Source organism: Poecilia reticulata, chromosome 7, assembly GCF_904066995.2.
Source record: "Poecilia reticulata chromosome 7, P_reticulata-male-v2, whole genome shotgun sequence".
Taxonomy (NCBI): Eukaryota; Metazoa; Chordata; class Actinopteri; order Cyprinodontiformes; family Poeciliidae; genus Poecilia; species Poecilia reticulata.
The window spans coordinates 22,951,234-22,973,740 of record NC_088836.1 but is presented as its reverse complement, the minus strand read 5'-3'; the positions used below and the strand labels follow the sequence as shown (position 1 = coordinate 22,973,740).

Genomic DNA, 22,507 nt, shown 5'->3' with positions numbered 1-22,507 from the left:
CAATAATCACACTCATTCTGAGATGTAGTCACAAAGCAAATTAAAAACAACACTCTAAATAATACAATTCTTTTCCACTTTACTTAGAGATGTTATTTTGATTACTGGCTTATTTACAATAAACAAATACTTTGTGACTTCTGTATATGGTTGCGTGACTCAACATTTACTCTGGGCATATATACACCAAATAAATTATGTTTGCCTTGGGTCCATTCTTGTATTAAATCCTTGGCTGCGTTAAAGTTTAATGCAGAAACAGCAGACCAAGATTCTAATATTTTATGCTGACACTTTGGATTTTTTGACAGTGAAGCGGTGAAGTAAAGTGTATCGATGTTCAGCCAAACAAAACACAGAGTAAAGCTATTTAATTTTACATAAGACACGGCGGTCCATCTTTTTTCAGGACACAGACATCGCTGCATTTTCTTTGAGATATACACTCTGCCTCAGCTGTACTGAGCATATTGTATAAACAACGCTGCGGAGGTGTAGCGGTTTGTTTTATAATTACATTCAGAATATGAGTTCACAGAATACATTTACTGTTTTTAAGAGGAAAGTGTTTTTCTCATTTTCACACATATTGAGCATTTATTTGCTTGCCTGACGCGTTTCCTCTGAAGTTTTTGTTTTAATGTAATTTCATTTTTGCTAAGAGAACCCTCTTTTGCCTCTGAGTAAAGAAAACAGCAATGTGTTAAAAAATCTCATTTAGATTTTTTTGTTGCTTTGTATTTAACAAACATGGCTGCAGCTTGTAATTCTGTGAACCTTCCAATTGTATTTGGACATGGGGGAAAAAAAACAAAAACTAAAACCATATAACAGTCTGATAATTTAACCAAATCAAGCAGACTTGAAACATTGCTCTGAAGCAAGTGTACAAATTTGACTGAAGAATAGCTTTAATCTAAGTGTAACATATAATATGTTTTGTTCGTTTTTTTTTTTTTTTTTTTTGTGGTGTAGTTTGCTTTGATGTGTTTCTTGTGCTTTGTAGTCGAAGATAATTCAAAGTTTGAAAGAACCTAGTGTCTGGTTCATGCTTTGTCTAAATTTTTTTTCATAGTTATTTTTATTGTAAAACAAACAACAGCTAACATTGCTATCCTGGAATAACCTTAAATTAAATTAAAATGTATTACAGTTACAAACAGTACCAGCAATAAATATGAGACATTTGGGTGGATTAGTGGATAAAAATTTAATAAATTGTATTTTTTGCAATGTGCAACTGCAACATTTATTTGTAGTTTAAATGTAGTTTTCGTGCTCGTCTGCTTCTACAGTGGGAGTATTTTTTTTACTGTGGGAACTGATGACCACCATCATCCTTTTTTTAATGTTTCTTGGAAGGACTGAGAGATGAGCACCTCTTTATGATTGGCTTCAGTGAATCGTACTCCCCAATGGGCTCCTAACATGGCAGTAAACAGCCTTCCATCACAAATTTGTTCCCCCTTCATAGTCTATCAGTGGTGGACAGCGGACCTGGCTCTGTGTAGTCTGTTGCTGAGGGCCGAGCTCGCTGCACAGCTCCACACTGCTCTGATTAGACTGCACACTCCCTGCAGTGCCTGTGATCAGTGGCCACACTCGTCTCTCTCGGTCCGTCTCTGCTTCCGACCCTCGGTTTTCTTTTTTCTTCTCCCCCCGAGTTCTCTCAGAGCTCCGTCACTCTCCCTTTGCTGCTCTTTTGCTCTCTCTTCCTCTCCTCTCTCATTCTATCCTTCCATCCATCTGTCCCGATCTCTCGGGAGGCCAGCCCAATTAACCTGTTTAAACAGCCATCTGAGCATCCCATCCATTCCAATGTGGATGTGTGAGAGAGAGAGCCAGTTCACTGAGCCAGGAGTCCGATGCCAGGCCTCCATCCGCAGCCTTCCCCAGCCACCACCTCCACCTCACCTCCTTGCCTTCATCAGCTTTCTCCTCCTCCCACATCATCCTCCTCTTGCTCACAATGAGCCTGATTGTAACAGATATTAGGTTGATCCAGTGCCCATAAAAGTGTTTCCTTCTCTGTTTTGTAGGGCAGCGTGACATCTGATGCATTCAGTCCAGCGCGCTTTGAACAATCCGAACGACCGCCGCTATAAACAGTGCTGCCTCGGGAGATATTTCTTTTGCAACCACAATCTGCCCACAATCTCTTTTTTATTTCTTTCTTCATCTTTAATGTTCTTTCTTTCATCACACTCTCTCTGATTGCCACCTCCGCATGCTCTCCGTCCTCTCAACTATCTCCCTTTTGGCCCATCTCCCTCCCTTCTCTCTCCTCTCACCTTCTTCTTCCTGTCACTCCTCAACTTTCCCTCTCTCGTGACTCTTTTCTTTTCTCACTTCCTTTTCAACACTTGTCAGCCACTTCCTTTCAGGCTGTCCAAAGAACATCGCGAGAAGGTCACATCTCCCCGTTCCTCTCCTCCTTGTCCTTCCCTTGTTGTGAGATCAGGAGCACTTTAATTAGAGAGGTGGTGAAAAAAAAAGATGAAGTTGGGCTTTAATTTAGAATATCATTCAAGCATCACAAAAACTGTTATTTTACAGCTTTGGGAACAATCATGATGAAGAAATTATAGACTTTATTCCCTCACCGTGGCACCCCGTACTGGTAGAATTTTCCACATTTCAGAGGGTGACTGTTCTCATTGACTAGACAATGGAGAAGTGCTTGGCTAGCTGTTTGGCACACTAGGGTGTCTGTCTTATTTGCCAGATCAATGCACACCCAGGGCCCACTGCTTTAGACAACTTGTTAATGTGCAGCACTGCGCCGTTGGGCTTCATTGCTTTGTTGTTGGCCGAATTTTATAATCTCTCTTATAGCAGTATTGACCCAACTGAGTGAAAGAAGATCTATTGGAGGTCTCTGTGTTTGTGTTTGTGTGCGTGTATGCGTGTGTGTGTGTGTGTTGTTGGACGAGCAAAGTTGGCACTGTCTTTTTCTTTAATTGGTGCAGGAACAAGACCCTCTGGGTACTCCATGGCGCAGCCTGTCACTCCATTTGTGTGTGGGTATTGGTGCAGTTAGTTCAGCTTGTCACTGTTAAGACATGCAGGCAATCACCGAAAATAAATGCCTACGCACACAAACGGAGAGTGATTACACTTACCACCTACAGTTACATCTTGCTTCGGTTTTTATTGACTTATTGAGTTAGGCTTTTACAGATTTTTCTTGAAAGAGCTGCTTGTTTACAGATGTGTTGTGCTTGCCATGTTAGATAAAACGCAAAAAAATGTTTAATGCTGAACTTCATCTTATTTATGTTTCGCAATACTTTTTCAAAACAGATACACAAATTGAATTAAACATCTTCAAAGGAGTGATCCCATCTTTAGGTATCTTTTATTATTTTCTGGCTCACAAACAGCTTTCAGGTCTCATTCATCCATCTCATTCCATTTAGAAATGGGATAGCACAGTGTCAGTGTTCAATATGTTTAGGTTTTTGTTTGATAGATAAACCAATATAAATAATTTCAGGCTGGAATATGATAATGTGGCTGTGTAAGATTCAATTTTCTAGACAAACTTGTTTTGGTTTATTACAAGGAGTGAGAGGAGACAATATTTCAATATTATGAATGTTATAATGTGTTGTAAAAAAATATTGATACCTGTTATTTTCTATATTTTTTCACATTATGACCACAAACTTGAATGTATTCTATTGGTATAATATAGAACAGACCAACACAAAGTAGTGGGTACTTGTCAAAAGATTGCATTATTGTCCTGGGATTTTATTTATTTTATTTTTATTTTTTGCAAATAAAACTACAAAATTACACACTGAGTTCTGTCCATTTTACTTGTATACCATTGGATAAAATCCACTTCAACCAGTTGCAGATGTCTGCTGGTATGAAACTTGAACACAGTATAAATGCAGTTATTCTTAGAAGGTCTCTGAGGTATTTTATATAACTTTGGTAAAAAAAAAATAATAATAATGACCAAAAGACTACCATCACAAAGACAAAGTAAAATACCAGACAGGTCAGGGTTATTGCTATAAAGAAGTTTAACGCAGGGTTAGGTTATAAAATGCATTGCAAGTTTTGAACATTGCCTGGAGCACTTCAATCCATCATTCGAAATTGGTATGAGTATAACACAACTGCAAACACTCTAAGACATCTCTTTCACTTGTTCTGCCCCCAAACTCTGGAACTTTCTACTATGAAACATCCGAAAAATTGACTCCGTTCTTTTCAACTCAATACTCAAAACTCATCTGTATTGGATTGTATGTTCTGTATTTACATTAATTTTCACTGTATTTTGCTTCCATCTGTTGTAGTATATTGCATTTGTTTTCTTCTTCTTCTCATTATGTATTATTATTATTATTATTATTATTATTATTATTATTATAAAACCTAACTTCTGGGGTTACTTTCAAAAAACTATATGTGATAGATAACTAACATCTTCACTGGTTAACAAAGGGATTGCCTGTCTTCAAAAATGACAGGAAGCATATTTGAGGCTACCAGAGCCTCAAGGAATGGTTAGGACCAAAGTCATGTCCAGTTGATGTTGAAAAATTAATCCAATTGATAATTGATGGCAAGAATTGAATATTAATTTTTCACATTTTTTGTGCGACCCCACACAGAGTAAAAAAATTGTGGGGCCTAAATGACCCCGTCTTTTAAGACCGCAGGAGAATTAAACACAGGAGAGAGGAGAATTGTTAATTTGCATTTTCTAGCCACTCTTATGCCACAAGGATTTTAGTTAATAAATAAATAAATATATATATATATATATATATATATATATATATATATATATATATATATATATATTCTATTTTTTTATTTGTGGTGTTTTGTGATGTTTCAGGAAAAAATGAAGACTAAGGAATTCACATCTTAGTTTGACCTCTAAATTAGCTATTCCCTATGTGTGTGTAGACTCAGCCTGCAGGCCTCTAGCAGTCATAGCTGCAGTAGTGCTGCACTGTTGGCTGTGTGCCTAGCTTAGAAAAAAGAAGAAACAGTAATTGGTGGACAGGGAGAGAAAGGGCAACATACTACTACAGGCCTGTCTTATATGTGTGTCTGTGTGTGATTTTACTTGTATTTTAGTATTTTATAACATGCCTACCACAACTTAGGTATGCATCAACACTTTTAGATTGCATTTTTACTTCTCCCTATTGTTAATATATTCAGGCAGCCTTCCAAAACTCCATTTGTGTCAAACATGTTTGCCAAATGGTGTGTTTGTTATTGTCAACTCTACCTTCCAAATCTAATCTTTGAAAATCTGCAAATATAATGAAAGGGGGAGAAATAAAATTGGATTCAACAAAAAGAAAAGCAAATGAGACAAACAGAAACTGGCAAGTTAGAGGTTTGTTTGGGGTGAACCTGCACAGCAACACAAACAGAAACAGAATCCTATGAAAAAACTAAAGCTTTTGTGCTGCTTTTGTTAGCGCAGTCCATCTCTTATGTCCTATCTAAACCTGTCTAGGAGAGCACACTTATGTAGCACCTACTACAGTCGATAGAGGCTGTCAGGGAATGGATGTGCCACCTGACAGAGTTTAGAGTGGCTGCCTGGACATCTGGAGGGTTCTGATATGATCACAGTCTTCTTTAGGTCCAGATGTAACAAAAAGACGGATTTACTCACAGTCACTTTCTGTAATTGGAACCTTGTTTCAGCTGTTGTAGAGGCGTAGGAGGGGAGAAAGAGACGATATAGAGGTGAATTGTGTCTTTCAGCCCAGGGTTCCTACAATATGTTGTCTAGACATTGTAATCCTCAAGAGAGAGGAGTAGAAGGCTGCAGGTGCCACAAGGGAGAAGTAAATGAGAATGGAAGGTCACAATAGAAAATACCTGTCTCCTTCTTACTCCTCCACTCTTAAACATTTTAGACTTTCATAGGAGATTAAGCACCTTGATGATCATATTGCTCCTTATAATTGTCATTGCTCCCTACAGAAATCTTTTATCTTCAGAATGTAGTTTTGTAATGTAGTCATGCAAAGTGAGTCTCCAACATATATTTTAACTGTATCTTATTTTTCTGAAGATGTTAGATGACATTGATTGTGCTTCTCTTTCACGTATGATATATCATAATCTCTGATCAAATAACAATAAGTGAGAAACTTCCTGCTGATGGATACTTATCAGTATCTTCTAACAAAAGTCTAGAATTAGATTTTTTTTTTTTTTTTACCAAAGTGATGTCAAAATAGTTACAAAATGACAGTTGATGATGTCAACTGTAGTAGATGACTTGTTTTTGTATCTGAAAAACATGACTAAAATGGCAAAACTTAAAAATGGAGAAGACGTGTAAATGACCAGCAAACATCAAGGAACTTGTCGCTCCCTCCACATTTACTGGCATCTCTGGTAATCTTGCCCATGTCTACAGTAAAAACAGTTATTCAAATTTTTAAACAACTGGAAAATTGGTGAACAAACCTGGATGAGAACCAAACATCTTGTCACCAAGCAAAGTGAAAATGTCGGTAAAGAGAAGAAAAAGAAACTCTGAAGTTCAGTTTTGGATCATGAGTGTCATCATGGGGACGTCAATTGTTTACGCAAAATATTAGACAGTGACTCTTAAAAGTTTATGATGTAATTTAAATCATAATACATTTTTAAATACTAGATATATAAATCATTTAGCTTGTCAATCAGCTCAACTGAAAATACACATTCACAGATGTTTTTTTTTTTTTTGGCAAAATTAGTTTCAAACTCTGACTTGAGCAATGTGAAATATTAGTTTCTTGTTTATTTGGTTATTTTTCAGTCCATCTCAATGCAAATATCTGATGCTGAACAGGCCAAAACTGACATTCACCTTGACTTAAAGAAGCAAAAAGAAAGAAAAGTGTGATGCTGCCAACACCTTCTTTCACTTTGTGTAAGGTGTTTTTTTGATATGTGGTGCTGTTTTTGTGCCAAAGCTCAGTACGGTTTGTTTGTTTTCTGACTCTGTTAGGTATCCTGAGTGATCTTTGATGTTGGGGATCAGTTACTCTTCTAAAGATCCTGAGAACTTTGTTAAAGTCCAGGGTGCCATAAGCCATCTGAAATACATTTTATGCAAAAATGTGCCAGACTTTCCCACACAACTGAAAATGAGTCATCTCTGGGACTTTCACCAGGATAATTATTTGAAGTATATTGCCAAATATCTGAGAAATGGTCCACCAGACACAAACTCCCCCTCCTCTTCGACTCTTTCAGTTCCCAGACATAAATCCTGTTGAAAACTTGATTACTGAGCTCAAGAGCAAAAAGCATGAGAGGACCGAAGAATCTGGCTGATCTACAGAGACTGTGGAAAGAGAAATCCTCTCTGTATGCTCTAATCTTGTCAATTGTTGTAGAAGTGTTAAATAATGCCCCCTTGGTAAAAGGTGGCTTGTTAAAAGTTTTAATGATTGGAGATGCCAATTAGAAAGCTACCATTGATCTAGCATAAAAGGAAATATTGTGTAGTGTAGGTTCCCTCATCTTCCACCCCCTCTCAAAAAATATTCAAATTACAAGTGTTATTCATTTTAAGACTTTTTGCACATCAGTTTGTTAATTAATGTGGAGGTGGCTGATGGAAGCCAAGTTTTCTAAGACTTATTTTCCAGTCTATTTACAATAACACTGAGAAAGCACAATCTGTGAACAGTTTACCGCCTAGTGGAGGTTAGGAATCACAGTCACACCTAAATGGTTAATATTCACAAATACTTGAGATCCACTTTAAAATCACCGTTAAGTACATATATGTTAATATGAACATTAGAAACTGTATAAGTCCTACCACAGAAGCTACTATCGGCAGTCTTCCTTAATTCTGCTCTTCGGGCCAATCAGAGCCAAGAAAAATAAATAGCACTCCTTGGGTTGGCTGCTTTGCAAACGCCATCCAATAGTATATTGGCATTGCACCCAGATAAGTAGCATTGCACCCAGATATGTTTAGCTTCCAAAGGTTTTTTTTTTAAATATGTTAGATATGCTTTTAAAAAAAACATTGCAAAAAGGTGGATTTCCCACAAATAATTTTGAGTGATCTACATTAAAAATGTAAATGGATTAATCTGTGAATACTGAACTGCAAAGAGGTGGGGGTCCACTGCATGTATGTTATTTGTTTCTTCATGTAATTCCAACTAGTAACACACTGGACAAATCTTAGAAATGGTTTGACTTAATGGAAAGTTATAATGTAATGCAATGTTTACCAGTACTCTCTGATGTTTTGCTTCTCACTGAGTGTGTTTGGTTGTTGTTTTTTGGTGGGTGTTTTTTTTTTTTTTTTGCAGCAATTTCAGCTGCATCCCAACCACACAAAATATGTGCCATTTTTTATGTTACAACTGTCATTGCCTTGATGGTATTCATATGAAACTCTTTTAAATCATTCTGTCCACAGTGAAGTTTGACGACTGCATGGGGAATGAGGCCGTGGTTTTCCAGAGCACCGACCCGGTCTTCAACGTCCGGACAGATGGATCCATCTTTGCCAAGGGACAGGGAGCCGGCTTGGATGAGACAGTTCAGTTTAAAGTGACAGCGCGTGGCCCTCACACAAATGTCTGGGAGACTTTGGTTCAACTGACCCTGATTGACCTGTCGTCATCAGGGCAAAATGAAAATGAGGTGAGTTACACACAGAAATATCACGCTTCAAGTTTCAATTATCATCTCAAAGGTCCCTTTTTCTATCACATTTCCTCCAGTGGTCTGGTGATACTAACAGCCCAGAATCAGGTCAAAACTCCTTGGGGATTTGAGAACTAGAGAGAGAGAGGGTGAGAGTAGCAGCAATGGCAGACAGTTAAAAGTGATAAAATCGCGCTGCCACATGGGGGAGAGAATGTTTCCCTTAGCCATAAGCTGTTATTGGAAAACATCCGGCGCCTGTGCACCCCAGGGGTTCTTGGCTCTTTCGTTTCTATTTAAAAGCTGTCAGAGGTCAGGAGAAGACTGAGCAGTCTGAGCTAAGCTGTCCCCATGAATACAGAAGCACACGGCCAAATCAGATAGTCGATACCAACACGAGCCTTAATCAGATTAAAGCAATGAAAACACAAATAATTAAGAGCCAGTGTTCACTTACTTGGTGCAACATCTTCCCGGGATCAATAGGTTCTTCACCAGATCAGGTCTAAATGAGACAAAAATGCAATATAAGTTATAATTATATAATACCTAAACCTCTCACACATTTTCTAGAATTACATAGGATATAGAAAGACTTAAAACTGCAGCAAATTGTTTAAAAAATGTATCATTTTCCTAGTAGTTGGAATCGTACTACCAACTTGTGAAAATTGGTAATAGAATTCCACATGTAGCTAGAACTCCAAGTTGATCTGTGTTCATCAGAAAAATGTATCGACAAATAATTTGTCCTTTTAAAAAGTAATTTTCTAATACCGCAAGTCTTAAGGGATAATTAACACATTTTAAAATCACAAAACAAAGTTTGCTTTAAACAAAGCAACTGTCTGGGACTCACAATAATTTGTCAGCGGCATTGAGATTCCTAGGGTGTGTATTTAAATCGCTTAACAAGTAGAACGCATAGAAGACACAGTTTTGTATCCGTTTCCTTGGTAGTTGTGAGAAAATTGAATCAGTGATACAGCCCTTGAATCAAAAAGACAAGTATAGAGTGGGACCTCAGCCAACAAACGATTTATTATTGTAAGTATAAATATTGCCCTGCGACAGACTGGCGACCTGTCCAGGGTGACCCCGCCTCTCGCCCGGAACGTTAGCTGGAGAAAGACATTAGCAACCCTCCCGACCCCACTAAGGGACAAGGGTGTACAGAAAATGGATGAATGGATGGATGGTATAAATATGCTTTTCATACGCGGAATAGCCTGGCCTTTATCTACATAATTTTGTAATTCAGGCAATTCAAATGATTCACCGCATGGTATGAGCCTTAGTGTTAAAGCACGCAGTATTAAAGGTCAAATGAGTGGCTATTTTGCTTTATTTCCCAGTGAGTCCGTGAATAGCACATAATAGACAGATGAATGACGGAGGAGCTAGACGTGTGGTCAGCAGTCACAGGTATGCTACAAGTTGTAAGCGGCATGTATTCAGGAGGAGAACGCAGGGCACTGAAACAAAACGTGATGTTTCATTATGGAAATGCCGCTTTGTGGCGCGCTCTGTTGAATAATAACTTCCAGATGTCTCGGTAGCCAGGGGCTGGCTGATATCAAAGCATGCAGGGTTTTGGGGAGGCAGTGCTGTGGAGGGGAAGAGCTGGGACCATCGCCAGCTGGCTAAGGCTGACGGCACCAGGGCTGTGGGTCCGCATCCATTTCACACTCGCTGATTCCTGTTCACATAGCATTGGTGTGCCTAAGCGAGTGTGTGTTCGGTATGTATGTGAGGATGTTATTTTATTGTGGGAGATTATGCTGGATCAAGTACGAATTATGCTAATTTTGCATTTAATTTTTAATGCCGTGTATGTTCTGTGTGTATTTGTCCTTTTGTTTTGGGCATAAAATGTCTTATATTTGCGAGCCTATGGGTTTGAGCTTTGCGAGGCTGCATGCCAAAGCATATGCTCTCTATCTGTGCTGGATTAAATGGAAATAACACAACCTTTAAATCACTAAATCCAAAAAGCTGTTGTTAGAAATTCTGATCTAAATCCAGCCTATTTGTGCTGTTTTGTCAACCATCTCTGATAATGGTTTCAGTAAGTGCACAAACACCGTTCCTTAACTTGTTTTTTTTTTTTTTTTCCCTCTCTTAGTTGCAACACGCTTCAGCACTTTTCATTTTTCTTTCTGTCAAAGTGTGAATAAGACTCTGAGGAGCAGGGTTTCATTAAACTTGCTCCATGATAGGGGAGAAAAGCTCACTTAAGGTTTTTTTGTAATGGTGATGGCACTGCCCTTTTTTCTGGCTTTGTCTCCTTCCCTCTGTCTTTTTTCTTCAGTTTTCCCCCGGGAGCTCACTAGTACCTGTTAGCATGTGCAGATAAAAAGCCGCGGTGTTTCACTTATTTAGTGCAAGGGAATGGGTGAAGATGAGGGGTGTGGGAATGGGTGGGTAGGTGGGTTATCTCACATCTGCTTATGACATCTCTCACACTCATTCATTTTAGTTTAACCTTAACGTGTGTTTCACTACTTTGTGGGGAATGGAGGCATGAGCTGCAGCCAACCCCACTAAGCTTTTATCTGTCTTACAAAGAAAAAAAAGAGTTCATTTGTCCAGACCTAGATCACATCTGTCACATCCCACTTTACTGACAAATCACATTCGTGCACATAAGCATGCTGTACTGGCAGAGTCCAGTTTGTTGAATGTGGACTGAATGTAAGGGTTCATTTGCATGTTCCAGTGAACCTGTCACACAGTACAACAAACATATGGAGAGTACTGGATTGCCTGTTTTGCGAACTGGTAACATTGTACATAGATAGGAGAAAGTGTCAGCGTTTGTGTGGGCCGTTGCAAGTCAGCATGCTGAGCGTAATTAAGAGTGTAGTGTTTTTTAAGGACTTTGCCTCCCCTAGTGGCCAAAATAAGAGATAAACCTAGGTGTGTGTGAACCTATTTTGCTTATTTGTCATAATCAGATGTTTCAGACTGTGAAACAATGTTAATATAGGACAATGATAATTGAATTAAATAAGAAAACAGTTTTCAAACAATTTTCAAATGAGGATTTTATTTATGAAAAGAAAAAAGGCATTTAAACCAAGCCAATCCTGTGGATAAGTAATTGTAAACATAGTAGATACTTGTATCTCATTTGGTACACAGTCATCATCATCAGTATTTAATCAGGGTAGTAATTTTTTTTTTTAGTTTAAGTATTTTTGTTTTCCATAAAAAACAGCAAGTGAGTGTGATATTTAAAAAATAAACTAAAATAGAGTAAAATTAGAAAATGAGCAAAGTGATCCATAGTAAATAAATAAATCTGACCAAAATAAAAATTATTTCTTTGTTAAGCAACAGTACAACCCAGTTTTTACAACGTTATAAGAGAAAACCAGATTTAGAGCACGGCGACTTGCCTTGTACACATTAGAACCTGTGACTTTTCAGGATCCATGACTAAAATAATGAGCACATAAAAAACCCTGTTTTTAAGGAAACAATCAGCATCAGTGATATTAATGCAGCTGGTTTTTACTACCATTGTGGGGCACAGAAATCTGTTCTAATATATTTGACATGGACATTTATAGAGCAATCATAGTGGATGTTCTTATGATGAGGAATCTAACAAACTATCTCTTAACTGAAGTCCAATGCCAACCTAGAGCTCCCTCACCAACCACATCCCTTTTTTATATAACAATCTTTCCCTTTGCTCTGTCACTTAAAGTGTCATTGGAAAACGCAGAACAAGATGTTTAAAGCCGCACATTTGGATGATCAAAGCAAACATGACACCTTACCCCAGAATCCCCCCACCATCTACGGCCCACACCATTACCCACCCACACAAACCCATGCATGCATAAACCATAAGTCAGGTTAGTTGGCACATTTTCTGTAAAACAGCCTTAAAAGCTTTTCTTTTTCTTCTTCTTTGTCTTCTTCTTGAGCGTCCGTCTAATGAAAGCAACCTTGAAAGCATTGTTTCCGCTGGCAGATACAACCCAACCCCCTACGGAGCCTTGACCAGGCAAAAACAAACAGATAGTCAAAGAAAAAAACACTTTTTTATAGACTGCATGGTACAGGACCTTCAACTTTCAATTTGTGCCAGGAGCCATTGCTGCCTTACACTGTAGTCTGCTCCTTTCTCAGTGTTTTCAAATGTCAGCTGTTGTGGTGGATCTGTAAGCCAATACATTCTTCACAGGTATTGTAAAATGAAATGTAGACTATCTACTAACCTCACCAATCTTATCAGATGCTTCAGTGTTGCTCATAGTGTAATGATATATAAATACATATTAAAATAATCTATTTTCTTTATGCCAAACTTCACACAATTTCTCTTGTACAAACACCATCCTGTCCACACAAACATTCCCACACTCAGAAATTCCACCTCAACAGTTCTTGGGCTTTAATAAAACATTCCTTGAGAGTGGTTTCCAGTCACTGTTTTTTGTATATGTTTTTTTTTTTCCAAACCCAAATACTTGCTACCACGACTCCCCAATTTTTTTATAATGTTCTAGATTTTTTATTTTTATTATTATTATTTGGATTATATTTCACTTCTGGATTTGTGATTTTATGCTGACTGGGGGTAGATTCAAGCAACAAATTAGGGAAGACTACACAGTTCAAATATGTTTAGTAAAGTCAACACACTGCTAGACAAACATTGCAGACATAAAACGTAAAACTTTGCTGGACATCAACATTTTTAGTTATTTGCAGCTGGTGCTTTACAAAGCACAGGAATTCACAAATAAAGCTCTTCCTCTACTCTGCATTTCTTTATTCACGCTTTATTATGTGCCTGTTGAAAGTATGTTCACGTACGGACACTAAATCTAGGTGGCATTAGCTTTATAGCTTGATATTTGATGTAGTTTGTTCTGACACAAGAATGAGTTAATGCTCATAAAGAGGTTGAAAATTGGCTCTCCTTTTGTTCCTTTTCTGATCATTTCTCAAAAAGACGGTTTTGTGGTGGACCTGAACATATGTGAGGACAGGAGCACAATAAATGATTGAAGTGTATATCTGTGACTCAGCTGACTGTCTGCTAAAAGAGGCTTTAAATCCAACATCAGACATGCTCTCTGTTAATAGGCTTTTTATATCCAACATAAATGACAAAGCCTGAAGTTTATGGTCTTGTTCACACCCATATATACAGACATAACAAGTAATACCAGCTCTGTTCTGCCCTGCTGGTGCTTTCTTTCCTGTCACATTTCTGTCGGCACTTAAAAGTTTCGATTTATTTTTCTAATTCTCAGAATACATTTAGTTTCTATGTTCAGAGGATTTTAGCCTTTGAGCAATTAGTTTAAAGAACATGCTTGTTATACATTGTGAACTTCGGCTCCATAGCAACACCATGTGTAGGTGATGATATGACACTGAATAGTTCACAATTATGGCCTGAGGCAGGAGGTATAGAGAGCTATTGAAATATCAATTTTTTTTATTCCCATTTCAAAGACTTCTCAGAACAGCAAGGCTATTGTAAGAGGTTAGGCTGCATTTTTAAACATGAAAGAGCAGCTTATCGAGAGTTTACGCTCAGATCAATCTTGGCTTGTATTACAGAGATTCTGTGTTATTACATGTTAATGTTTTTTCTATTTTTCCTACTATTCACACAAGGGTTCAACTACTAATACAACTTAACTTTGCTACTACATTATTTTACATTTTCTTCCATCACTAATTACTTCCTGAGGAAAAAAAAAATTGCATAGACATAATATGCTGTGTGATGCCATGCAATAATATTATAAATATTGAGGTAATATTTAGTATTTTGTGAGAAAATATATAGAAGTTGGTTTGTGTTGGCACTGCTGTGAAAACAGCTCTGCTCCTCCATGGTGCCATTTTTGTAAAATCTGGGGCAAATCTTCAGTTTGGTGGCCCATATTAACCCCTGGCAGTCAAAACAGCTTGACATCCCACAATCAGCCAGGGGCTGTTTGTGGCTCACAGCTGTGTGTGTGTGTGTGTGTGTGGGTGTGGGTGTGGGTGTGCGTGGGGGTGTGTGTGTGTGTGTGCGTGTGTGCGTGTGTGCGTGTGTGTGTGTGTGTGTGTGTGTGTGCGTGTGTGTGTGTGTGTGTGTGGGTGTGGGTGTGGGTGTGCGTGGGGGTGTGTGTGTGTGTGTGCGTGTGTTTGCTGTAATAACAGAAAAGGAGCCCTCACTAAGTCTAATGAGTAAAGCTTTATGAAAACGTTACTCTCTCTGTCATCTGAATTTCTGCCTTGAGACTGAAACAACTCTAGCATATTATTGGTTACTGTTGTAATCATCAGCACTTACAAGCTTATGATTAAAGTCTTGCCTTGTCTTTTCTTAAAGGTCACAGAGGAAGCAGGGAACATCAGTGAGCAAAACAAGAAGAAGGACGCGTCGCAGGCACCAACTCCTGTCATCATGTTCTCAGGGTCCCGCGTCAACAGCACCGGGGGTCTCCGAAGGCAGAAGAGAGACTGGGTGATCCCACCAATCAACGTGGCGGAAAATTCTCGTGGACCATTCCCTCAGATGCTCGTCAGTGTAAGTGACAGGTTTGATTGGCTGCAGCGGTGATTTGCTCAGAATTTACAGCTGGGATTTCTCGAGGGCGCTTCACAGCTACCACTGATTGGGGACGTGCGTAATGAAGGGTGATAAAGCACAGAAATGCATTAGCATAACTAGTTTGCTCTCCACATCCTTGAAGATGATTGTGTTGTGGTCCCCTGATGTAATTAGAGCTACAGTATCTTAAGGTATTTAAAAAGCCCTGGCTGACCCTGAGAAGTTTTCCCTTCAGACACACAGTGCTCCTAAGCAGTTAAACCCTCTCACAAAAAGAGGCCCATTGGGTTTACAGTTAGCCAAATATTATTCATTTCCATTTTGGATTATCAAAGTGCTTTATTGTTCAATTTCACTTTTTGATGTTCAGTTGTTTTTTTATGAATGCTGTATAATCGCACAGAATAACTGGAGGGATTTTTTTTCTCTTGTCTTGTTTACAGACACAACTAAATATTCATCCTCTATGTCTATGAAACAATGATTTGCAGTTTAAATCTAAAGTTATAACATAAAACGGGAGTAATTTGACTTTATAAGTAAATTGCACATATACACATTGAGATGCAACACCAACAACTGAGAGTCATTTTATTCCTTGAAAAAATATATGGAGTTCTAATAAGGCCGTAATTTGAAAACAGCATGCAGGATGCTGGAGATCAAGCGCATACATCTATCGAAGGACAAAAATCATGAATAAATGTATGTTTGTGCAAATGTTTTGTTGTGCAAAGGCTTGACTCACAAAGAGCCTAAAATTCACAACCAAAGAATGACAGCTCTGTCTCTCATCGCCGAGCTGTAAATGTAAAGCTTGTGGCACTCTCTTCAATTTATCCAAAAGTGTTCCAAGGGACTGTTGCCTCATTCCCGGGTCTGTCTTTCCATCTTTTTTTTTTATATCTGGAATATCTAGCCATCAGCTTTTCCCTGTTGTTTACAAAACTCCCTCGGCTCATCTCTGCTGGGTTTAAATTGTGCAAAGGAAGCATTTTTTTTTGTTTGTTTCACTTCTGTGTTTTTCATCCAGGTTTTATCCTTTCCCCAGAGAAAATAAAAACTAGAGCTGCTTGAAGAGAATTTTTTTTTATCTAACTTTTTTTCCCTATTGAGTTATATAAAACATTGAGTCTAAAGGGGAGTTTTTGAATTGGATTGCTTCTACAGCTGGAGTCTGTCCCATCAGCCTGGTACTGTCTCTCTCGCTTTTCCGTCTGAACTTTCGAAACCCTTTAACAGTACTATACCAGCAATATACTAATAGGATAGCTGTGCTGCTTCTTAGAACTGGTCAGAACCAGAGAGTAGCAGAGGTGATAGTGCAGAAAGAAAGAGCAAGGGCATCAGAGGAACATTTGGAAGTACAGTGCGCAGCCAAACACAATCCATTTTGTGCAGTAAATAGGTCCGTCAGGGGCTAGTGGATTGCTAAGAGTTGAGCGTTCAGAGCAGAAGAGAAGTGATGCGTGCTGATGCCTTTGTTCGGCTCTGAGGCTCTCATCTTTCCCTTTAATGATGACTGGAGGGCAGGTGTGGGCATACAGAGAGCTACAGATCTGAACAAACAGATGCAGGTCTGTGGCATGGGGATGATTTTGCCAACTTTTTGTTTTTGTGTTTAGTCTGGTTTAGTAACTTTTATTGTCCTCTTAGGGTTATGTGCAGGCTTTTCCTTTCCCTCAGTCAAAACTGAACATAAAACAATGCCCTCTATGCTTATACTTAGCTGCCAAGTGGATATTAAGCATTTAAAATCATTTGCATTAATTGGTTTTAACATGTGCTTGGAAGTTAAATATATAACATGATTTTTTTTTTCCCAGTCAGATTTGGGGCATTGTTTGACAGCTGCCTTTCCACAAATTCTGGCAAGGACATAAATGCACAAAAGACGTGTTAATGGTTTATTTAAAGCAACACCAGAGACTGCAGCAGGTTTTGGGCTTTCCCTGAGGAAGTTCCATGTAACACCAGCACTGTAAAAAAAAAATACAATAAAAAATCTCCATCTGAGCCCATGAATCGACTGTGCCAGAAGACACCCACAATAGACGCCACCAGAGGCCACAAAACTATGTCAGGCAAAAGATAGGGTACCAAGTACAAGACTAATTTTTTTTATGACATTGATGGTAGCCATTGCACACAAAAATGATTACAAAAAAAATCAGGTATAATAAATAGTAAGTTATGCTGATCTTCTTGTGAAACAGCCTGCTTTGTCTAATTTACATTTTTAACATTAAACTCAACATGGGACCCAGTTGAATTCTGAGCATTTTCAATTTTGTGGACTTTAAATTTGAAATGTCTATATATTTCACCATTTTATATAAAATGACTCTGACAAAACTGAGGAGAAATATTCTGATTGCATAGAAGCAAAATGAAATAGAACCTCTTCAGAACATCAGTGCGCAGGATTTAGATCAGGTAGAAAAAAACGCTTCTTTACTTGGAGGAGTTGCTATGTTGTAAGACAAACTTTAAAATATTATTTATTAGCAATCAAGCAGGGTCTTTTTGTTTCGCCTATGACCACAGAGGATGTGTAGCTTAATGATTCTTATGATCCAGCTAAACTTAAATTATGAACTGTAAACTAAAGTCTATCTGGTCAAACCCACACAATCTCAAAATGCAATAAACAAATTAAATAGTCAACACTATGAGTTAAAAACATATATTGTGTCATGTATTTTCTGTATTACTGAGTGCTTTGCTTCTTCCATTGAAATTAAAATGTTTTATCTGGAAACGTTTAACTGTTCAAAACTCTTCAGTTTTATCTGTTGTAATTGGTGGTTTTTCTCTGAACCAAATCAAAGTGATAGCTGACTTGATCCTGACTGCATTTCAATTCACCATAAAATTGTGTAAATTGTAATTCTGAAAATAAATTAGCTTAATGGGAACATGCCAGTTTTGAAAAAACAAATTTTTTTGAAAGTTATTTTTATTTATTTATTTATTTATTTATTTTTATGTGGTAGCAAGATGTGGTTTGTCAGTCCCATCAAAATTTGTACATTTTGGGAAAAAACAAACAAACAAAAAAACGTGTGGAAAACCTGAGATAAAATAATCTTAATAAAATTTTGTCCATCTACCATCAGTACTAACTGGCAGCTTCACTGCTTTGTTATCCTCATACAACACACATTTGATGCAATGCAAAACTTTTACTTTTTTAAGATTACTATGATAGCAATGTTTCAAAGAAGGGTTTTCAGTCTGTATTTCTCTAAACGTGGCATCACTCGGTGTCCTGCTTCCCCTAATGGTCTGTGAAGTCAGTACTCTACCTAATGAGCTGTTCTGTCATCCAACACAAACCTGAGTGACGTACAGACAGGGACCTTCATCATCGGCATCCCACCACTTTTCTCGCTGCCCTCACCAAGTTGCCATCAGCCGGACAGGTGGGGTGACAGCAGCCCTCGCCTGCATCTCTGTGGGTCTGCAGCACTGTCACTTTGATCAGAGTTACACAATATCGGGCAGGTGTCAGGATGGAGACCTCTCTGACTGGCCTGTGAGTTAGCAGCTCAACATGGCTTGAGGGAAATGCTGTCCTGGCAGTACTGTGCTCCTACCGGCCTCTAAAACAGGAACTGCACATCACAGCTCCAAGAGATATTTCTGATTGCGTTTTATTAATAGTGGGGTCGGGGGTAAGAAAAAAAAAAAAAATGGCTCAACAGCCTCACGCTTTCCCACTTTAAATCAAGATGTTTTGTTCATGTTGTAACAAGGAGGCTCCATGTTAGACCCAATCAGCCTCGAGTATGTCAGACGTGAGGTTAAATACAGCAGTTCTGTCTTTGCAAATAAGAGACAGCAGTACTTATCCAGTGTTTTTTTTTTTTGTTTTTTTTTAACTAATGGGTAAGTAAGCTGTGTAACATCTCACGGAAGAAACAAGAGAAAGAGACCCAGAAAGGTAACAGTCAAACAAAGATTGAGCAGTATAATTTTTCTAAAGTAAACAGGTGTTCTTTGCTTTTCACTTTCTTCTGTAGCCAAACACTCATCAATAACATGTAAGGGATATTGATTTTTCTCTTTTTTTCCTTTTTTTTTTTTTTCCAGAGGCTGTTTGAAAACCTAAATTGATCCACACACTTCTCCTACAGCACCAAGGCATTGATTTCTTTTGCACAAGTAAATAAAGACTCACTGTAACCACCACCAGTTTACCCACGCCATAACTTCCCCCATTTAAACGGTCCTAAAAAATAAAACAGAGAAATGAAAACAATAAATTGATGGAAGCAAAGACTGGACTATTTACAGTTGTTGTGAAGTTTTTTTTTTTTGATTGATCAGAGGTCAGATTTGATTTCAGGGCAGGAGCGTTTGTGAAATGTTCTTCCCATTCTTAGTTCTTAGTACTTACTTCTCACATTCTTAGGTGATTTTGTCTATTTTCTGCCCCGGAAAGCATAGGAATGTGTTGTTTAGCATAGATATCATTTTCTTAGGGATTTTTAAAAATGTTGTAATGCTTCAACCGAACTGATAATGTAATAGGTGGAAAATATTTTCATTGCAAGGTTTTAGTTTTTGTAGAAGTACTATGGATGCACATTTTAAGAATTATTAGACATTAACTGATCATTAAAAAGTTGCTCTTGGATCACAAAGTATTGCCCATTGCATTTCGTCAGGTGGCTTCCAGTTTTGGGCTAAGATTGAATTTGTGTGACACGCTCAGCCTTTGGTTGTTTCTGTGGTTTATCAATTTTTACATCACTTTCATGTCAGAGACAAGTAGTCACATTTAACTCATTAGTTATGCATTAAATAAACCCCAAAATGTCTTCTGAGTACAACTATAGGACAACAATATTTTCTTCCTTCAATAATAGCTTTTGACTCTGGTATGGAGGAGGGGAATTTGTGACTTTACAACTTGCTGTCACATGTCAGGACTTTCAAGTGGCTGATTCTTCGAATATATAAAATAATTATTGATCGTTGTATTTAAAGGAACGAAGCATCCGAGAGAGCAATAACTACATAATTATCTAAGATTTTTCTTAGATGAAAAATACTGTTTGATGTCCTTCAGTTTTTCTGCAAATCATCTGTGCTGGTCGTATGTTTTCAGCATTTCTTTACTTGCTATTAGCTTAGTCTGCATATTAAATACCAACAATTGTAGCTGATTTTGTGTGTGTGTGTGTGTGTGTGTGTGTGTGTGTGTGCGTGTGTTTGTATGTGTGTGGGGTTGCGTGTGTGTGTTTTTCTGTGCATATGTTTGTGTTTACCCCACTTGCCACAGCACCTGTGCTCCATTTTCTGCATCTCTCTCCACTGAGCATGTAGAGAGAACTGTTTTTCGAACAGAATGAGAGAACTCAACCCCCTCCTTTGAGGCGTCTGCCTTCTCTGAGTACATTTACCAGTGATTAATGACTGCTCCGCTTCACTGACAGACACGACACCAACAAAAACAGCAGACAGACAGACAGACAAAAAGAATCAGAGAAAAATGAAGGAACAAAAAGCAACACACAGTAGAAAACAGTTGGCGCTGATTGCATTGGAGAATGTGAGGGAGGACAAAGATAAGTGGGTATAATTGAGAACAATAAACGCATAAAGAGAAAGAGACGGAGAGGGAAAAAAAGGGAGAGAAAATGTATGACCATGACCAGAATCAGAGGCATGTCTGTGTTTGTGTTTAGGTTTGATAGTCTTCCTGGAGAGCTGATGTTCACTATTTCCCCCTCTTGTGTTTAATGAAGCCCTCTGGCATCTGCCACCCTAACCCTCGGCCAACACCAGCACTGCGCTGCTCAAGTCTGCAACCATATCACCATCCTCCTGCCGAGGCATATGCTCTCAAATACAGGCGCTCAGTCACACATGTACATGAGTGCATGAGAGAGAATAAGTGTCCTACACAAACGGCAAACAAAAGGTTTTATGAAGCGCATGTGGCACATTGTTGTCTTTTTAAATGCTAATTGTTTGGGGTTTAAAATGGCCTCATTCTGCTTCATCCTTGAACAAAAGAAAGAAAGACTCTTCTTTTCTTCCCAAAAAGTCCATCAGAGAGTCTGCAGGATGGAGAAATGCAAGAATGTGAGTATTTAAGGATCACAAGTCAATCCACAGCTTGGTCACATTAGTGGCCACATGAAACACATCTTCATGGGAAAAAAAAACAAAAAAAAACTCATTTTCTGGGCTAAATAAACTCCTTCTGGGAAATCATTCAAATGTGAGGCTACAGTATTTCCAAGAAATACATAAAACCCTGCAGAATGTGCACTGTTGCACGTGTATTCAAGCACATTTTGTCTGAGTGTTATGTTCTGTCCTGTTTCTTTTGATCTTCTTGTGAGCCGCTAATACGTCCTTTTCTTGGCAGGTGTGGTACGTCAAAGTACACGCACACAAGCACTGCATGAATTCAATCAAGCAAGTAAACGGGAGGGGGAAAAAAACAATAAACCTTATTTAGATAAGGGTAGACCTACTGCGGAGTAATAAGTGGGAGGAAAAAGGAAAAAGAAGTCAGTCCAGGCGAAAGCAGAAACGACCGTGTCAGCTTTTCACTCGCTCTGTTTTACTGACTAACACATCTTGGCTTGTTTTTCAGTCTTGGCCTTTTGCTTTCATTTCACCTCTTGAGGATTTCGGACCAGGCTTCCTTCCAACCTCAGCAGTAAATTTTCTTTCGGCACAAACATCGAGTGTTTTGTGACTTTTCCAACTCTTTTCCCAAAAAGGACAATTTGATATGTTTCTGTTTGCATTCCATTTTTTTTTTTTTTTTTTTTTTTTTTTTTGCTGCTTCTTGAACTGAAATGTCAGTTTTCTGGTTGGCTTATGTAACCGTCTGTCTATTGATCGAGATACCGCCTTTGCTCTTAAATACTTCTACTCCTTCATTGAAGACCATTAAATCTTAAACTGTTATTCCGGATCATGTAATATGAAGTCTTGCGTATTGATTTTGAAGATTTGTTGACATTTCCTTTGAAGGCATGTTTTTTTTTATTTTATTATTTATTTAGTGTTTTGTTTCATTTGCAGTGTTTAACTCCCAGCTCTGGACATACGAACTTTTCTTGTTCAGTATTAAATTCTAAATGTAGCTGTAGTGTTTGGGGTAATCAAATAGGGATTGAAAGTGCTGAGGCAAATTAAACATTCAAAACAGCCTCTTACATTTGATTATTATGATGGTCCAGTGCATGCTGGACACACAGTAAAATCTAATTAGCTCTCCTTACTTAAAAATCATATGCT

The 22,507-nt window shown here is 38.2% G+C and overlaps 1 protein-coding gene across 1 annotated transcript in view; it reads left to right on the top strand.

The window, feature by feature from the left end:
• The window catches only part of LOC103467941 (cadherin-4-like), a 258,109-nt gene that overhangs the window by 174,807 nt on the left and 60,795 nt on the right, over positions 1-22,507 (top strand). The window contains exons 4-5 of the mRNA XM_081609125.1: positions 8,435-8,661; positions 15,017-15,214. Of these exons, the coding sequence (XP_081465251.1) occupies positions 8,435-8,661; positions 15,017-15,214 (425 nt within the window). The remainder of the gene's footprint in view (positions 1-8,434; positions 8,662-15,016; positions 15,215-22,507) is intronic.